This window comes from Rhamphochromis sp. 'chilingali' (assembly GCF_963969265.1).
Source record: "Rhamphochromis sp. 'chilingali' genome assembly, chromosome: 10".
NCBI lineage: Eukaryota > Metazoa > Chordata > Actinopteri > Cichliformes > Cichlidae > Rhamphochromis > Rhamphochromis sp. 'chilingali'.
In genome coordinates, this window is record NC_137937.1 from 23054068 (window position 1) to 23072346 (window position 18279).

General features: G+C 39.4%; 2 protein-coding genes across 6 annotated transcripts in view; both read right to left on the reverse strand.

Moving 5' to 3' along the window:
- The window catches only part of nipbla (NIPBL cohesin loading factor a), a 29319-nt gene extending 27103 nt beyond the window's left edge, over window positions 1-2216 (reverse strand). For 4 of the 5 annotated variants that reach the window (XM_080895117.1, XM_080895116.1, XM_080895115.1 and 1 more), the window contains exons 1-2: window positions 1851-2216; window positions 269-337 (exon numbers count right to left, since the gene is read on the reverse strand). The gene's annotated coding sequence lies outside the window, so the exon portion shown is untranslated. The remainder of the gene's footprint in view (window positions 1-268; window positions 338-1850) is intronic. The other variant, XM_080895114.1, reaches the window with a different exon arrangement.
- Window positions 2217-4116: 1900 nt separating this feature from the next.
- On the reverse strand, window positions 4117-17081 carry slc1a3a (solute carrier family 1 member 3a). Its single transcript, XM_080893247.1, has 10 exons — window positions 16863-17081; window positions 16098-16422; window positions 15107-15244; window positions 9824-10028; window positions 9443-9485; window positions 7599-7861; window positions 7285-7518; window positions 6855-7049; window positions 6474-6608; window positions 4117-5877 (listed from the first exon to the last, which is right to left on the reverse strand). Exons 2-10 carry the CDS (start codon window positions 16279-16281, stop codon window positions 5670-5672), a joined length of 1605 nt encoding a protein of 534 aa, XP_080749373.1. The 5' UTR covers window positions 16282-16422; window positions 16863-17081; the 3' UTR covers window positions 4117-5669.
- Between the last annotated feature and the right edge of the window lie 1198 nt (window positions 17082-18279).

Genomic DNA, 18279 nt, shown 5'->3' on the forward strand with positions numbered 1-18279 from the left:
CATCACTCATTTCAAACCATACAGCTCGCTGTGAGAAACCTTGAAAACCTGTGGCCCTTTTTTTGGATTGAAATCCCTTTGCTTGTTAGATCCTTAACCTCTGACAAATGTGTGTGTGGGGCACACAAGCAAAGAAAAAATGCAGCCGAAACCTCTTGACAAGATACTTTGCACTTTACACTATTTTTAAAAACAAGACAGGAAATAACAACAATGTCAATATAAAGGGTAAGTAGTTTAAGCTTTTGCAAATATAAATTAATGATACCTTTTTGACGAACTCTGTGCAGTCTCCTGTGGACTCACTGACATTTCAGATAAAAAAAAGTCCTTCAATCTGCCGAAAAAGAAAACAGCTTTGCATCAGACTCTGTAATCTAAACCTACATTTTACTCTTAGTTGTAAAGACTTCAAAAGAAGTTCTGCTTACAGCTAGCCAATGGAGCTAAACCAAAACAGTAAAATAATGCCAGTGCCTGCATTATTGTTTTGCTATGAACATCTCGTTAACACTACATTATCCGTAAAATTGAATGAAAAGTGTGTGGCACTGGCTTCTAAGAGAGAGCAACAAGTTTTGATCGACTTCCGCACATCACTAAAGCCATGCAAATATGTAAACAACATACTGCAACGCGACATGAACTGAAAGCATGCGATCCCTAATAGGCAAAACTTATCGTGCGCGGCAAAACTGTTGCAGGGTACCGACAGACGGATACTGTAAACAGTGCATTAGCACGCGGCAACTTTAGCATGCTCAGTGGTAGAGTGGTTTCCCTATGCATGCAGGGGCTTGGCTGACAGCTGTGAGACTGACAGGCAGGAGGCAGCACAAAGGAACAGATGCACTGTGATGGTGGCGGTAGTAGTGGGGGCTGCATCCTCCAGAAGCCGCCAGCCCCCGTGCACATTCTGCACACTGGCTAATTCGAGAAAGCCAACGAAACTGTACTGGCTCTGGTCAAGGGGGAAAATATCTGACAACATGCATACCTAACTCAAACAGTAAAGCAAGGAAGAGCAGGGGCAGAGTACGTTTCTGCGCGAACCATAGTCAAAATATTTCACAGCAGGTTCGCCACCAAAACCACTACTAGCCCTGCCAAAGGCTCCAATAACCCGAAACACAGGCTAAGATGTCAAACAGCATTAATAATAACAGCAAAAAAGTTAGCTCCCGTGCAGTTAATATTACCATCAATTTCAATGTTTATCTTAGCATAACTGCAAGCGGCAGCTCGCTACTTGCGAACAAAACCTCTCCAACCTTTGCACTGCCAAGAAGTTGACTGTCTGGATCGTTCGAGCTAAGCGTGAAGCTAGTGTTACCACTGAGTATAGCAGCTAAGATGAGTAACGCTAGCTGCCCAACATTCACTAACAACAATAGTCGTGTTTTAATAGCTAGCCAGTTATGCTAACTAGCTGTAAATGTTGTCAGTTAGCTCCTAATGCTGCTGCTCGTTCAAATAAACGGAAGGCAATGCAAATAATACAAGGAAGCGTTACTAGGGGTTTATGAATTTTTAGCAAATTTCCATTTTGTTCGGGGAGGAAACGGCGCATTTGTAAATAGATGTAAAGAAAACGGCACAGACTCCTAATTCCGTGGCAACGGCCCAATCCTCGGGCTCGACAAATGACATCCAGTCGAGGCCGTGCGCCTCGGCACAGCAAAAACACACCTAAGCTAGCCTGGCTGGCTAGTTCGCTAGCTTCCGTTACCTCCCGGTCAACGATTAACGACGCCGTAGGTGGTCTCGCGGCAGAACATTTATCAACGTTATTGATAATAGTCGGAATTTTAAAAGTTGGATTAAAGATACAGATGTGTGATTATATTTACCTTCGGATGTTGCGTTCAAAGGGAGGGGAATGTTTTAGCTTGGTTTGTGTCCGTATCTCTAGCTCCCCCTTTCTTCTCTCTCGCAGCTCCTCCAGAAGGAACTCTAGTGGCTTGCCAACTAGCCGATGAGCTAGCCTGCTAGCTATCAACAATAATCCGGGTCGGGCTGATTCGTTCTTCTTCCGTCACTCAAGGGTGAATATTTCAGCGTACAATCATGGGGAAACATTCGTTCTTCGGAGTTTCAGTCGGTCTGCGCCGACATAATCAATGAATGCAGCCAATTTCGACAGTAAATGAGAAATATGACGATTGTTGCGATCATCAAGAGGCTCTCCTCTCGTAGAACAAAATGCCGACCGGAAGTTCTGCCGTCTGACTGACCAAAGATCTCAGGAGTGACTCCCTCCATCGGCGCCAAACAAAATGCCATGCGACATTTCGTGTTTTTGCCCCTAGGGAGCGCTGTAAGACAAGTTTCTTTTCAGTGGCCTGTTTACTTTACAGTCAATTATAAATTTTGGATTTGGTAAATATACTACAGACACCCATATGAACAAATTATTAATATATTTTTTGAAAAATAAACAGCCAATGAAATTACCACAAATATATCAGTATAACCCCCCGCTCCCCCGTACATGTAGCTTATGTAGATGCATTTAAAAATATACACAGTGCACCGGTCTGTAATAATTTCAGTTGGTTGTATTAAAAGTGTTAAAGTCAAAGCAGGAATACTTTACTGGAATCAGAATACCAGATTAATAAGTGATGTAAAACTACTCGTGAAGCATACCTCTTTCAGAGTGTTAACATATTATTTCATTGTTACTACATTAACATTAACTTTACTTTAGCGGCTATGAAATTTAACGGGCCTTTTTTTTGCGTCGCTTCCCTTTTCATACATGTGGGGTTTTGTTTTGTTTTTCTTTTTGTTTGTTTGTGTGTCTGTTGAGTTACATTAGGATGAGAAGCATGTTAACTGATTTACAAAAATCTGTTTAACCTGCTCAGCACAGTCTTGTCCAGGATAACTGAACATATATTTATGCACAGCTCTCATTAGCTCCCTCCACAGCATTTCAAATGGGCTGATGTATGGTCATTGACTGTGCCAACACCTTGATTGACTCTTTTGCTATACAGAGTTCATTATCACTTAACAACTGTAAGGTGCCAATGTCCAGTGGCTGCAAAACAAGCTCAAATAACCAGCTCTCCACCTCCATGCTTGACAGTTGGTATGAGTTGTGTGTGTTCATAGGCTGTGTTTGGTTTTCTCCAAACATGTGAACTGTGTACTATGGCCAAACATCTCCACTTTGATCTCATCTGTACAAAGGACATTCCAGAGGTTTTATGGTTTATTCAGATGCAACCTTAGATGTGCTGCCACTTTCTTTTTAGAGAGAAGAGGCTTTCTCCTGTCAAACCTACCAAATGAGTCATACGTGTTCAATCTTTTTCAAAATGTGCTGTCATGAACTTGAACATGCTAACTGAGACCTGCGGAGTCTGAAATGTACGTTTGTTGTTGTTGTTGTTTTTGTTTTGTTGCCGTTTCACTGAGCACTGTACAGTCCCACGTGATGTGAATTTGGTTGGATGTCCACTCTTTTGAACATTTACACCTGTCTTTTTCACTTGTGAATAATCTTTTTTACTGTAGAAGAAGGGACATTTTTGGAAAATGACCTTAAGACTCTTCCTAGAGTGATGGGCAGCTGCAATTTCTACTCGAAGATCATTGCTGATGGCTTTCTTCTTGGGCACTGTGTAAACACACCTGAATGCTTCAGACCAGCAAACTGCCAAAACCTGCTGTTATAGGGGTCCTCACACTTGCTGATGACAGATTATTCAAGTTCATTCGATTAGCAGCTCCTTGCTGCTACTTACCCTAATAATTCCTTTTTTATACTCCATTTCTGCCTTTTGACCAAATCTTTTTCTTACATAAATAATGACACTATCTGATATGCCATGTTTAGTAATTCATCTGAACTTTTATTTGCCTTATTTTAAGACCTGCCCAGGATTAAATGTTTTATTTTAATTTATGTAATGTATAAAGAACTGAATCAAGGTCTGCTTTCTTCCTCCTATAACCTTGAATGAATGCATTCCTGACAGTATGTTCACAACTGCTAAAAGTGGATTTCAAAGATTTATTCAATTTATATGCGATTTCCAAAAGCTAAGAATTCACTGATTATTTCACATTTCTGATAATCATGATCAAACAATAAACACACAACCAAAGATTTTATTTTTTTTTATTCAAAAAAGCAAAACAAAAACAAAATAATCATGCAAGATAAAACTACAACTCTCATTATTTCCTGTTCATGTGTGTGTATGCGTACCTGTGAATTAATGAGAAAATCATATCAAGAGAGACACCAGGAACTGTAAACAAACGATCTATTCATTTTCCTCAAGTGTGTAAAGAGAAACATTTGGTCCTTTAATCCGGCACCGTTTGCATTTGTAAAGAGGAACTAGAGGAAATGTTAGTTTGGTAAGAGCGTCTTTACATTTACAATCCTCAAGTAACCTTTTGCCATTTTAAGCTACAATTAATATACACATTTATCTACATTTCCCTATACAATTACATTATATTCAGATGGATCTTCTATACAAAGAATCTGCTATGCATTCTATATGTCCTTTATATTGAATTAGTTCAAATGTAAAGCTAAGCATTAAACTAAAAGGCTCTGATGTAAAATCTGTTAGATCTCTATCTAAATCAAAGAAGTGTACACATAAAATTGTACTTTCTACGCCAAACTGAATTCAGAAAAATCCACCATAATGTTTCTAGAAAAATATGAAAATTTAACATCCAACCTATCATTTAACTCTTTTTTTCCAGGCAATTATTTTTCAGTCTGAAGGCGCCACCTTACAGTCACCACATTATTACTGTCTTTATATTGAAACAGCACCATGTTTTGTTGGTTGCTGTTAAGCTATAGAGAAATTTGGATTACAGACTCCTTTTTTGGTTTAAAAAAAATCTTAAAGGACTTAAAGTTCGAATCTGCAGCTGAGCAGATTTAAAGAGAGAAAACATGAGTTAGTAGTTTTGGTATGTCACTATTTATGATTATAGTGATTGAGGTGATAGTTATAGAGAGAAAGAGAGAGAGCTTTGTTTGCCTGACAGCACATACTGCTTTGGATAGTTAAGGGATAAAAGACTTTTTGTAAATATATCATTCATTCAGCTGATATCTGTACAATGATCATAAAAAATAAAGTCACAAATGACTGTACAGAAGTTGTAGTAGCACTTTTTCCTCCATATAGGCTGAAAAATGTTGGCCATTTAGTCCATGTGCATGAAGTCTCCTGATAGATTTTTACTACCACTTAACAACATTTCTCATAAACATAACCAATGAAAAACAATTAAAGCCAGAAAATGTGTGCAAGTGGGCTGCTTTCCCGATACAGCAATACTGGCCTCTAGTGGGTAAGGTTAGTCATCACAGTTCTGGGAGAAGTTGGATAACATGCACGCCATGGACCACTGGGCTCTGTTTTCATTCTTAATAGTAAACAGCTGCCACCCTCTGGCATAACATATAGTACTGTTAGGAATAGCACAAAGCTACTAATCACTTCAAGTGTGTGGGATGTGAGAGAAGCCTCACACATTAGTGAAACTCACTTGGCTGAAATAGATTCTAGCTGTAAATCACTTTAATCATACGATCTCATCAGATGAAAACTTTAGAAGTCAAAAGGACTTTGAGAGTTGAAAATGTGGTTCAAAGCAGTGCAGCAAATTTAACCCTGTCTTTACATCTTGGTCTCATTGCTGACAGGATGCTCATTTTCGTACTCATTCTCCTGGTTGATGAGCTGGTATGGCTTCTTCTCTGACTCCTCCACCACTGAGTTGCCCACCTCGGGGTCAGTATTCTGCAACTCATGGCGAGACAGATGTTCCACTATGCCTGCACCAATGGAGTCCCCAAGGACATTAGTAGTGGTGCGCAACCGGTCCCTAATGAAAGACAGGTGACAACAGGAGGTTAGACATGAAACAAAAGAGAACAAACCAAAGCAAGACAGGACAAAAGATGCTAAACTTAACAAAAAAAAGCACACCGACATGTGTTCATAAAAATAAATTTAATTAGAAAATTGTAAGCGTGATTTTAGAACTGTTTCAGGCTATCCTCAGACTGAATGTACACAGCCAGTAGATGGGAGGAAGAAGGGGCTAGCGCAGGAGATAGTTGTGGATTGAATCAAATCCAGATGGATTACGTATCGTGGAATGTGAAAGGAGTGTCTCTGGAAGCTGTCCTCTTATCTTCTAATCAAGAGTGCAAGGCACAACAGATATTTCTACTAGGTCCAAATTGATTGAATTCATACCACACAGCAGCACTACATTTTATTTTCTCAAAATTAAATCCTCCCCGTTCCTCCCTCATACCAAACTATTTCCAGTTTGTACAGTGAGTGATGCAGTTTCACAGCTAAATTGTGAAAAAGCCTGGCTTAGTCTCCCTTTTTTACTGACTGCACAGAAGAACATTAGCTTTTTTTTTGTGTGTGTGTGTTTTTTTGTAGCAATATAAAGCCAATACTTACAGGAACCAATCAACGGCAATGATCAGTGTGATGTCATCTGTGGGAAGGCCTACAGATGTTAGCACTATCACCATGGTGACCAGTCCTGCCTGAGGGATTCCAGCTGCTCCAATACTGGCTGCAGTAGCTGTGATACTAAAACAAATAAAGGCAGATGGAGCGAATTACCTGGAAATTCAATTTCTGTCCCCATATTAAGTCATTCTATGGTAATAACACTGAAGAGGGTGACTTAAATGTATTCCCTTGGCTACAATACTACTTATTTATTCCTCTCCAACTAATTGGTGGCAAAGAAACACCATGCGTAAATGCACACAAAATCTAAGGGAAATTGTGACAAAACAAATCTGATAAAAGAGTGCAGTGTACAGCACATACCTGATGGTGAGAATCTGTCCAAAGTTAAGTTGATAGTCATTGACCTGAGCGATAAAAATAGCTGCCAGGGCTTCATACAGAGCAGTGCCGTCCATGTTTATGGTGGCACCAACGGGGAGCACAAAGCGGGTCACGCGTTTGTCCACCTTGTTGTTTTCCTCCAGGCATTTGAAGGTGATAGGCAATGTGGCAGAGCTGCAAGACGACAGAAAGAGCAAGAGACGGTGGTGTAATAATTAATTTATTAATATTATTAATCTGACAATTTATTTTGCTGATTGACATGTTAATAAAAGTTATTGCAGTTTGTTTTCAACTCATTTGGGAACAGCACAGACATTAGTGTCACACGTGTAAAATCTCTTTCCAGATCACTAAAACAACACAAAAGTGAATAATATTAAAAGGCTTTTGGATGATGCTTCTTTACCTGGATGATGTTCCTAGAGCAGTGATGAGCGCCTGCAACAGGCCACTAATGAAGACAAAGGGGTTCTTCCTGGTGATGACGAAGTAGAGAGTGGGCAGGACAAAAATGGCGTGGATGAGCAGCCCGCAAATGACTGTCACTGTATACATTCCCAGCTGGCCACCCATAGCCGAAATGTCATCCATCTCCACAATCTTACCAGCAATCAGGAACAAGATACCAATGGGGGCATACCTGAAGAAAGATGGCTGTTATGAATTTGTAAGCTAAACACATCATTCATCCATCCAATAACCATCCTTTGTGGTACTTACCACATTATTATGGCAACCAGCCTCATGATGGCCTCGTTCAGGCAGTCAAAGAAGTCCCTTAGTGGTTGTCCCTGTTCTCTCATGTTCCCGATGATGAGACCAAAGCATATGGAGAACACCACCAGCCCGAGTGCATTGATTCCATTTACCGATCCTGGCACAGGGATCATCTCCTCTATTTGTTGGCTGCTATTGGGTGCGACTAACGTGTCGTTTATAGTCATCGTCACATGGACTACTCGCTTGGCGTATTGTGTCTTGAACTGGAATTTAGCAAAGAAAGAAGACAGCTCTCAAACAGTAGTTTCTAAATATCTGGGCAAAGTAATTAAAAATAATTAAAAAGAAAAAAATGGCTTAGCTTAAAGATAGCGTTAAAGATTACTATGAAACTGATGTGTAATATACAACTTAAAAATGAGCATTTGGATAAGAATTCTGTGTCTGTGTGACGTCAGCAAGTTTTCACTGGAATAAGATGCCAGATGATCCTGGCATCTTAATAAATCTAGATAAATTTGTTCTAGATAAAATGTAGAGAAACAACAGCAAATGCAAGCCATCCAGTTCTGATGTACCCTAACACCAATAGTCTTTAACATTCTTTCTTAGGTTTACTTTTCCTTTAAGATGAGTGGGGTCAGTCAAGACAGATGAAGGGTCAGGCCAGCTCAAATCAACATGGGACTTGTTCTCGACATATACAATTATTGCTGTGAAAGTTTCGTTTTATATATCAAATACTTTTCAAGATTCAGAAATGTCACTAATGGTCTTTTACAGTGTTTTTTTATTAGCACATGCACAAATATTAGACTTAACAGGCTTGAATTTTTTCAAGCTTCTGGTTATCAGACATTTTCTGATGCATCTACCCAAATTATAGAGCTGGATTCATTTTGATGATAAGAAAGACAAGTGAAAATTTCAGGCTTTTATCTTTAACTCAAACATTTCCTCAGATTCAATGTGCAAAGAAAATGGCCTGAAGTGGCTTGACTGACCATTTTCAAAAAATATCTTTTCTAAAGTGTTTGATTTATGACAATAAAATGTCACAGAACTCATTATATTCGAACTTTGGACAATAACATTTTTATGCAAATAAAAGAGGGTAGAATAGAAATGTTCTAACAATTTGCTTATTTGAGATGGAATGACCTATAAGGGAACACATCTGTCTGATCCTTCAGACCGCCCAGATAGAAGATGCCAGAGCAAATATAAGATCAGATGGCGGAGATGCCAGAGATGCCAGAGCAGAGGTCCCAAGGTCAGACCAGCAGACTGACCTCAGGTCCTCTGTGTAGGTTCTGCAAGACAAGATCTTTGCAGACCTCACTAAAATAGCGAGTGGAATCAACTCTAGAAAAAAAAAAAGCAACCTTCACAAATGTTCACAAAATATAACAACCCACAAACACATCTCAGCGTACCTAAATTGTGTTCAAATGAGGAAGCAAAAGTCACAATAGGATAACATGTGTTGTGTGGAGATGTGTTTGAATGGCTTGCTGGATGTGCCATCACTGTCCCAAAATACTTTTTGTCTATTTTAATAACGTTTTGCAATGCACACCTTACCAAAGACTGAGATAAATAAAGCATGTCTAATGTGTTTTTATAAGGATGCTACCAAAGGAGTTAATCGTGGAATTTAACTCCACTGTTTATTTTGGCAGCATAGGTCAGAAATGACAATGGCAATATGAAAAGGATTACTAACTGTGAGTTTGTAAACAATGCTAACTGTGCACTCAGGTACAGATGTGAGACATCTTTGTGAGATAATCAATTTTCTGTAAGTGTAGAAGAAAACGGGAAATGTGTGGAGGAAAAATTACCTGTTTGGTGCAAGCCTCCACGAGGTTAGGTGGAAACATGTTCCTGCAAAACACAACAAAATCAGTACATTTAAAAATTAGAATGAATAAATTACAAACTACAAATGCATATTGATAAAAAAAACAAAAAAAACAATCAAACAATCAAAAAGGAATTGTATAGAATATTAAGACCACTGTGTGATTTTGCAGTGCATTTTGCAGCATTAAAAGATAAAAAACTTAAAAATCCTTCTCCCAGGTTGAACACCTCCATCTCAGTGACCTATATCAAAAGGGCAATTAGTAAGGGACTATGAATCCTCATTTTTGCTGATTCGGTCATTGTACTGGAGTGATCTTGTGAGAACGCTTGTTTGGTCAGAATGCATAAAGGTATACCTGATAAGATCCAGAAAGGCATCAGCAGCGCTGACCTGCTCTATCTGCTGCTGCTTGGAGAACTCATCCTTTGATCCTTTTCCAGGGTGAATAATGAGCACCATGACAATACCGATGAAAACAGCGATGATGGTTGTAGTGGTGTAATAGACAACTGCTCTTATTCCCATTTTACCAGAAGCACGGCTGTCCAGAGCAGCAATACCTGCAAAATGACAAATCATAAACATATGAGCAGAGTTTTAAAAATAAATAAACACATTCACTGACAGCTGTACTTTTGGAAGAAGCATGGAGTGACTCATGCTGTAATAACTCCTATATACTAATGAAGAAACGGTGCCATAAAGGTTGTGTTGGGCATGATGTAAATTAGTCACCGCAGAGTTCGTGACTGTAATATTTCATTATTTCTTTATGTATATAGTAGAATAAAAAGAATGTGGTTATTTTTTAAATAGGGTGCAATAATACTACAGTGAAGTTTGTAAAGATAGAGCATGTTCCTGTTTTTATGATGGTTTCTATTAAAAGAATAATGCAGTAATCCTGCCCAGGGATTTTTATTGATGCATCACTAAAGTCTATCCCTGTGAGCATACGGTTAGCTTGGGAAATGAGGCTGTAATTATAGATCAAATGTCTCCACCTGGATTATCTGAATTACTATCTGTGACAACAAAAAGTGGCAAGAAACACAATCTGACTGACCTTTCCTGATGGAAAAACAACACCTAAAGCACACAGAGGGGAAAATTGTAATACGCAAAACTGCACATACTTTCCAAGTTGCAAATTAAAATTTGGGGGATAAACTCTGCAAAAATGAATTGGCAGTTGAATTAAAAACTAGAGCTGGCGTCGTTCCGTGAACTCTCTTTATCGCTAAAAAGTTCTACATGTCCTCGCGAACATTAGTTTGCTGTGTACACACTGTGTAGAGATGTTGGTTGCAGATAAGCAGTCTAACGTCAGCTCAAGGTTTGTGTGCTGTGTATGTGTGTGTGTGTGTGTGTGTAGCTAGTTACTGCCATAAAAATCAGCAAGTTACTGTGTTATTTTCTTCTTCTTCTTTTCTGTTTTATGGTATGTACTACCCAGCATAAAGGTGTAATACCTCCACCAGCTATGTTGGCATGACAACCAGACAGGTACCTCTGCTATTTAAATGTAATATTAGCACTTACATTTATAGGCTATAAATTTTATAGAGCTTGATACGCCGACACTAAAATTACAATAAAAGCAAATAAACAAAATTATTTTTAGCTTCAGAAAGAAACTTTAAAAGAAATATCTGGTTCTCAGAAAGAAATTGATGCTGCAGAATAAATGAGGTTTAACGGCCGCCGGAAAGACTTTGTGAGGGAGTCACAGCGCCTGGAGGCTAAACTGTCCTCCACAGTTCTAATAGCATTAAACAGACTTTGTAGGGATAATGGCAGCAAGAAGAAATACAGCCATTCAGAGAGCTGGATTTAGAAACTGACAAGGCGCTTCAATGGGCGCGATAGTGGTGTTGTATTTTTAAAGTGTCAGGTCCTATTATGGCCATTATCTTTATTCAGAGCTGAGGAAGGCAAAGAAAGCTTTGTGTGATGGGAGATGTATGTGTTTCTTTCGCATGTCTCACTTTGATACTGTCTATACCACAGTGTGTGTGTGAGAACCAGTTTGAGTTTTAATTGGAGGTGAAGGCATTTTGGTCTGTCCTCATTTAATGACACAGCCTTGAAAGTTATATTGAGGGCTAAGACTTGGTCATAGGGGTCAGGTTAATACTGGGTATAGATCAAGGCTGGGTTAAAGGTTGTCATTTGGTATTTAGTTGTGATGTTTAAGGTTACGGTGAGATGCCAGCAAATGGATTATGTCAGTTGGCATTCAGACAAAGAGCACAATTGTGAGTGTGTGTCTCTGTTTGTCCGTGGGTGGGTGGGTGTAGCTATTGCCCCTGCTTTGGCCCTCTCTGTACCTCTTGTCTTAACATGGCCAGACTTGAGCTTTTATCCGATTCTTTTTGATCCTCTTCCTTCCCTCCTCACCGTTCCCCTTCCTCGTTCTCTTCTCCCAAATTCTTCGCCTCCTTTCTCTGCCACCCCTCCATCATGACCCCTTATTTCAGAGTGTCCCCCAGTACACCTCCCCTGCTTTCCCTTCTTTCCAAACCCACATCTCACCTCACCCCTCTCCCTTTTTTTCCTTTTTTTCAGGGGAGACTGATCTTATTGCTTCAATCCTCTTTCATTGCCACCCTTTCCCTCCCAATCAACCCCCTTCTCTTGCTTTCCCCCAATTCCCTTTCTGACAGCCCTGGGAAAACTTGTTGACTTAGTTAGTCCCAGACGCACACAATGATCTCCAGCCTGTTGTCCAGGCAACAGCGGATACAGCCGTACCAATTCCATCTTTTCAAAAGAACGAAAGATTGAGGGAGAGGAAGGACAATGACCTTCTTTTTTCATATGGGCAATGTTCATCAAATACAAAAGTAGGCCTGCCTTGGGGAGGAAGTTGAAATGCAGGACATTGCAATTCCAAGAGGTCGGCCCTTAATGCAAAGACAAACTCCAGGGTTCTAGCAATTCTTTACCTGTCAGTTTATGGTCAGTCAATACCTCTGCACCTTAGTGGGTATAACTACAAATACCAACAACTTACTTTTAGTGCAGTAACTGCAAATAGACATAATGACTGTAGGTTTGTAGAAAGGGGCACTTCATATTTAGATTGGTGTTTTTAAACTTGCAGCTTAGCTGATGAGATCGTGTACCTTTCAATGCCTCTTATTCCATGTAGCTAAAATTCTTATGTGCATGCAGGACAGCACAGAGGAGGAAAATGATGCTGCAGAACATTCTTATGAGACCTGCAATGGTACTCTTGGACTTTATTTCCTTGTAAAATCACACTTCGAAAGATTTGATTTATGTTCCTCTTCCAGAAACCTCCTCTGACTTCCCTCTCATGATCCCTTCACATCATTTTTTTTTACTGCCCGTGTCTCTTGTTCCTATCCAGCCCATTCTTGGCTGTATAAAGGTTCTGTGGTGGAGTTGGGTCTCACAATGAAATGCCTGAGGACAATATGGATTGAGAGGTTAGTTTATGTGAGTGGGCGAGTGAAGGAGTACGTGTAAAAGAGAGCTATAGAGAGAGAGAAAAACTGAATGAAATATAATTTTGAAAAAAAGAAACATTCTCTGTATTCTCTCTTTCTTATTCTATGATTAAAAAACATTTTCTCTGATAAGCCTTCTCCTTCCTGCCTGTCCTTTCTCCTCTGTGTTTTGTTTAAAAGACCTTTGAGGTCTTTAAACTGATTTGGAGTTCTACTTCACTTTTAGAAGAGATCAATTCAGAGCCAAATCCTTTTCTACCCAGTCTTAGGAGCGTGACAGTCATATTGCACAGGGCTACAGGTTTGCAAAAGACAACTCATGACTGTGAGGCTCCCGTGCTCTATAATATGTTATTCTCAAAGTCATGATAGTATGCAAAGCAATCAGTCCTATAGAACATAATGAAAATACTTGATGAAATATATGTTACATTTAGCTCAACTAGAGTAGGACACCTTTTAACTGTGTTCTAAAAGAACTTGTAATGCAATAACTTTACCCCATTAAAATAATAAAGATACCTGAATGATCAAGAGACAAAAACAGATGAGAAAAAAACCTCTGGTTTTATGAACATGCATGAAAGTCTATTTTTAAACAAAGTATTTGTATTTAAAACGTATGAATGAAGTGATAGTTGTTTTTTAACTTACAATAATCAGATTTCTGCATATTATTGTTATACTGTTTGTTTTCCATGTGCTACTATTTATCTCTTCATGCCGATGATGTTTGCTGTTACAGCATCGGCTACGTGCAGCAGTGTAGTGTTTGACTGTTTCTGGTTCTGAATAGCGTCTAATAACTTGCATTAGTTTGTGACTAAGGCAGAATCCTTTTTCTTTTTTTTGATTACCACATGCTGTTGGTCATGTGACATGATGTCAGAGGATGCTGTTGTTACGCCCTGCTGAAGCACAAAGAAGGTTATTATCGGACAATTGTCTATGTCATCCCTTCAGGAGACTGGCCCCTCCGATCCCCTCCAATCAGTGCTCAATGACTGGGCGTTAGGCCCTCCTATCTATTTCGTCAATGCTGTTGACTCGTATTTTGGAAATTTACACGTTCCATAACTTTATTCATTCTTACACTTGCTACAATCGAGTACTCGCGTGTGTCTGACTTGCATTAAACACTTGAAAACTTTATGTCATTTGTTTTTGTTTTGTTATTGTTCTGCAATATTTGGACAAAATTTACACGAGCTGCATAAACTAATTCTGAATGGCTTCAAATAAAATAAAATGTACTGTGACTGCTGTGGACATGCTGTTGCAAGATTAGAGCATTACTACAATGATCAAGCATGTGATTGAGTCTCTCTCTCTCTCTTATGAGGTCATTCTAAACACATCTACCGTGAGGCCTAAAAGAAACAGGCACCACTAGGTGAACACACTCTGCCACTCATGAGGGTTATTTTGGTCAGCAAGCCACAAAACAGCAAACAACACTATCAGCTTCTTAAAATAAACACGGACGAGTTTTAAGACATCCACATACATAAAATCCCATAAAAACAGAGTCATGTGCTCTTTTTTCGTATGTGAAAACTGATGTGTTGCAGCACTTCCACAACAGGATAGCAGAACTCAGAGTACACATTAGAAGGCCATTTCTACACTAGATACTGTATTACAAAATCTGAAGAAAGCTGTGGAGACATACTGAGTAGGCACTCTGAATTACTGCTGTGGATGTGTGGCTAAGACAAAGGGTAGTATTATGTATTTATGATATTGGGAGTAAAGTGCTGGGTATATTGTTGTTCGATACAAGTGTACGTTTCTGAGAGGTAAGCCAGAAATAGACAATGACTACAAGTTACTTACCTTAATAATAGATTAAAAATGTGGCCTTGGGTGTGTCAGATGTATTTAACTTTATGACGCAGTTACTCATAGAGTAACTAAATCATTTCTATTTGAGACATTTTTTCTAAGTCATCATTCACGATTTAAAGTAACCCTTAAAACTTGACTATTTTTATTGTTGTTGTTGATGGGGGTTAGTTCCCTGACCTCCTAATCTGATGTACTTGTGACTAAAACAAGAATAAAACAAGGTTCTGACAGCGAGTAGTCTATGTATTTTTCATGGAGATGCATCTGTATCTTTTAGTGTCCTCATTGCTCTAAAAATGTTTTGATGCCCATACCTGTAATGAGACTGGAAACCAGCAGGGGCAGCACCAGCATCTGAAGCATTCGCATCAGCAGTTCTCCAGGAAAAGAGAAGAATTTAATTTCACGGTAAGACATGTTATATGGCCGAAGGGCAAATCCCAGGATTATACCTGCAGTGTGAAGCAGAAGCAAAGCAGAAACTTAATGTGACCATTTTAAGTTGACATGACAACATGAGCTTAGTAGAGTCCTAGATTTAACTCCAACACAGGAATGAATACATCCTTAATATGAGTTAAAATTATTAGTAGGCTATAATGCTTGTGACTACTTTCAAAAAAAGATAATCTAAGTAGGTGGTGCTATAGTGTTGAAAGTGAAAAGCACTTGATGTGCCGTTTAGACTCTTCAAAACACCAGTAGTTGCGCAATGGTTGCGACTCCTGCTTTAATTGATTTTTAAAATGAGATTTTCTTGTTAAAATGTCTGTTTTCATCTTCGGTTTCAGTGAAGTCTGTGTCTTCAATGAGCTGTTTGTTCACTCCATCAGTAATCCGCAGACAAGCCCAGGTGGCTGACCCTGCAGCCTGAAGTGAGGAGTATCCGGAGTTTAACAATCAATCAAATGTGTTTGTTGTGGCATGGTGTAATTCTAGCAGGGCTGCAGATGTCCAGGCAGCAGGCAGGCCCGGCTTACATCCTACTGAGTAAGAGTCAGAGGTTAGAGCACTGAGCTGACCTTTGGCTTGATGCCAAAGGCCAGTTAAGAAGTTAATTTACGTTCCCTGTATTCTCTCATTTGGAGAGTTTGTGTTTATTCGTCCTCCTTTTTTAGTACAGCGTGGAGCTGTTGGTTGCAAATTCATGGATTATTTGCATGACGCTTAGAATGTGCTGCACTCTACAAGTTTGAAGAGAGGAGGGCTATGTGGTGTACTCCAGTAATCTTCAGTTTTTAATGAACTGATTTATTCTTCATGTAAAACATGCCTGAAGTAAAAAATAAATCCTCCCCCACTTACCAATAATAACTGCAGCAACAGTGAGAATCACAAAGGCATTTCTGGTAAAAAATCCCTTCACATCGTCTTTTGTCATGTTCTCCACCTTCTGTCTGGCTTTTACTGATCGGGACTGGATTCCGGCTCGGATTTGTTTGAGACCACTCCGGGTCTTCTGCTGGTTCTCACCGTTGCTTTGAGTCATAGCTGCGAGTGAAATCTTTAGATCTGTTATGAATGTGGGAAAACCTGAACTCCACTCAGCTGTGACAGGAACACCTTAAAGGTGCTGATGATTCACTTGATCCGTTGATCTTCTCTGTCACGCCTTCTCCTTTGGAATTGCCTGGTTGAGAGGGAAGATAATATTTTAAAAGTTACCCAGCTATTAAGATTAGACAGTCATGCGGTTAGTTGAATCAGATAACAGAGGTTAGTGACTCTATCATAGTTTGAAACTACTACAGCAGATGAACAAATACATTTAAGTGAGACTGAAAAATTACAATATCCCATTGCAACTTCTGACAGATGACAGCAATAATTTAGCAGCACCATCCCACAAGAAAATATTTTAACCCTTCCTTGGAGACATGCTTTCTTATGACAAGCCCATGTGCTGCTATGCAAAGGGCTGCAAACTTCCTCTTATGCACACTAGCCTCAACACGTGTACAGTTTCCCACACATCCACACACACAAACACAGCTTCTGGTTAGATGGGTAAATGTATCTGCAAACACATAAACTGGTATAAAATACTAAAAGTAGAAGTTGTTTCTGTACCTTTAGACTCAAGTGAATGCTTCCTTTGGAGTAAAGTCTCAGTTTCTCTGAGGAAAGTTGTCTTAAAGCTTGATCAGTGGGAGACGGACAGAGGAGCTCTTTGGCTTTCAGCTGGCTGGCGTGAACAACCAACAATGAAAAGAAACAGGGAGAAAAAGGAGAGGGGAGGAAAAAGGAAAGGAGGGAGGAGTGGTGGGATTGAGGGAATGAAAGAGCCAGTGAGAGAATGGAGGTGGTGCTGGAGTAGAAGAAAAACTAGCTAGTCACTCATATAGTGTGGGCTTGTGGGGAGGTGAGGCGGGGACTAAAAAAAAAAAAAGTGAAGTTAGGTAAAGGAGGGGGTCGCTTTTCAGACGAGGGAAGCTTGAGGAATAATGAGCTTTCCAAGTAGGAAAAAGAGAAAGAACCTTCTTGTTTTCTTCTGTCTCTGTCAGCCTCTCTTTCACATGGTTTTTCACGCTTGATAAGTTCAGCCTGATTGGAGATTCCTGCAGCGAATGAGTCAAGAGAGAAATAAAAGTGCCCCATCCATCAAAAAAAATCTGGAAGTGGATTACCTATTCATACATTTTCTTATTGGCACATTTCCAATAGACACATTATTCAGTCTCTCTTTCTCTCATTTCCCCCCTGTCTTTTCTAAATTGCACATTTTTCATTGAGTACAAAGTCCGGTTGGCTGCCCTTTATTTCTAAAAACCTGTGGAGTTTTAAGTTTGTTAAACTAAAAAGAGAAGGTAAATATTTACCAAGTGGCTATAGTACAAGTGGTGCTCAGCTTTGGGCCATTAAAGAAACAGACTAGTGATGTGTCGGTCGCGAACGAAATGGCTCTTAGAGCCGGTTCGTTGATGTGAACGACGCGAGCCGTGGGGTTTTTTTTCTTTTCTTTCTCTCACCCTCTCTCTTGCACTTTTTTTCCGAGTCACTTGTGCTTTGCGCTGGGAAGAGGGGCGAGGGGCGGTAGTTACACTGGCAGTAGCACAGGAACAGAGCCGGAGGGAAGGAGAGAGAAAGCGCCAGGGACAACAACATCACATTAGAAAGGTATAGTAATCATCCACAACTATTTTCAGTTGCGGATGATAAAGGATTCAGAAAGTTTATTCATGCAGGTCCATATGACAGAGAATATGCATCTTCTTTTTGTTTTCATATTTTAATTTATATTTAATTGTGTTGTGGTTTGCAGTGTTTTGTGTTGTTTCACTTTAAATTTGTTTAAAAGGAAAAAGCTGAAAATTTAAATAGTTAAAAGTTGAAATGTGAATAGTTGGTTTTTGTATTATATGATTTGTTTATTACATTTTATGTGGAGTGAATAAATAAAAGTATATTTACAGTGGCCCCTACAGACAAAGCACATAAAAACTCCAAAACACGTAAAAACTCCGAAGCACATAAAAACTCAAAACAC

Bases quoted from the DNA above. Each gene is read 5' to 3' on its own strand.
- slc1a3a (XM_080893247.1), bottom strand. From the start codon at position 16,281: ATGACTCAAAGCAACGGTGAGAACCAGCAGAAGACCCGGAGTGGTCTC. The intron at 7,862-9,442 runs GTAATTTTTCCT...GCTAAATTCCAG, and splicing joins TGGAGGCTTGCACCAAACAG to TTCAAGACACAATACGCCAA. The intron at 6,609-6,854 runs GTATGTGCTGTA...TATTTGTTTTAG, and splicing joins GGACAGATTCTCACCATCAG to TATCACAGCTACTGCAGCCA.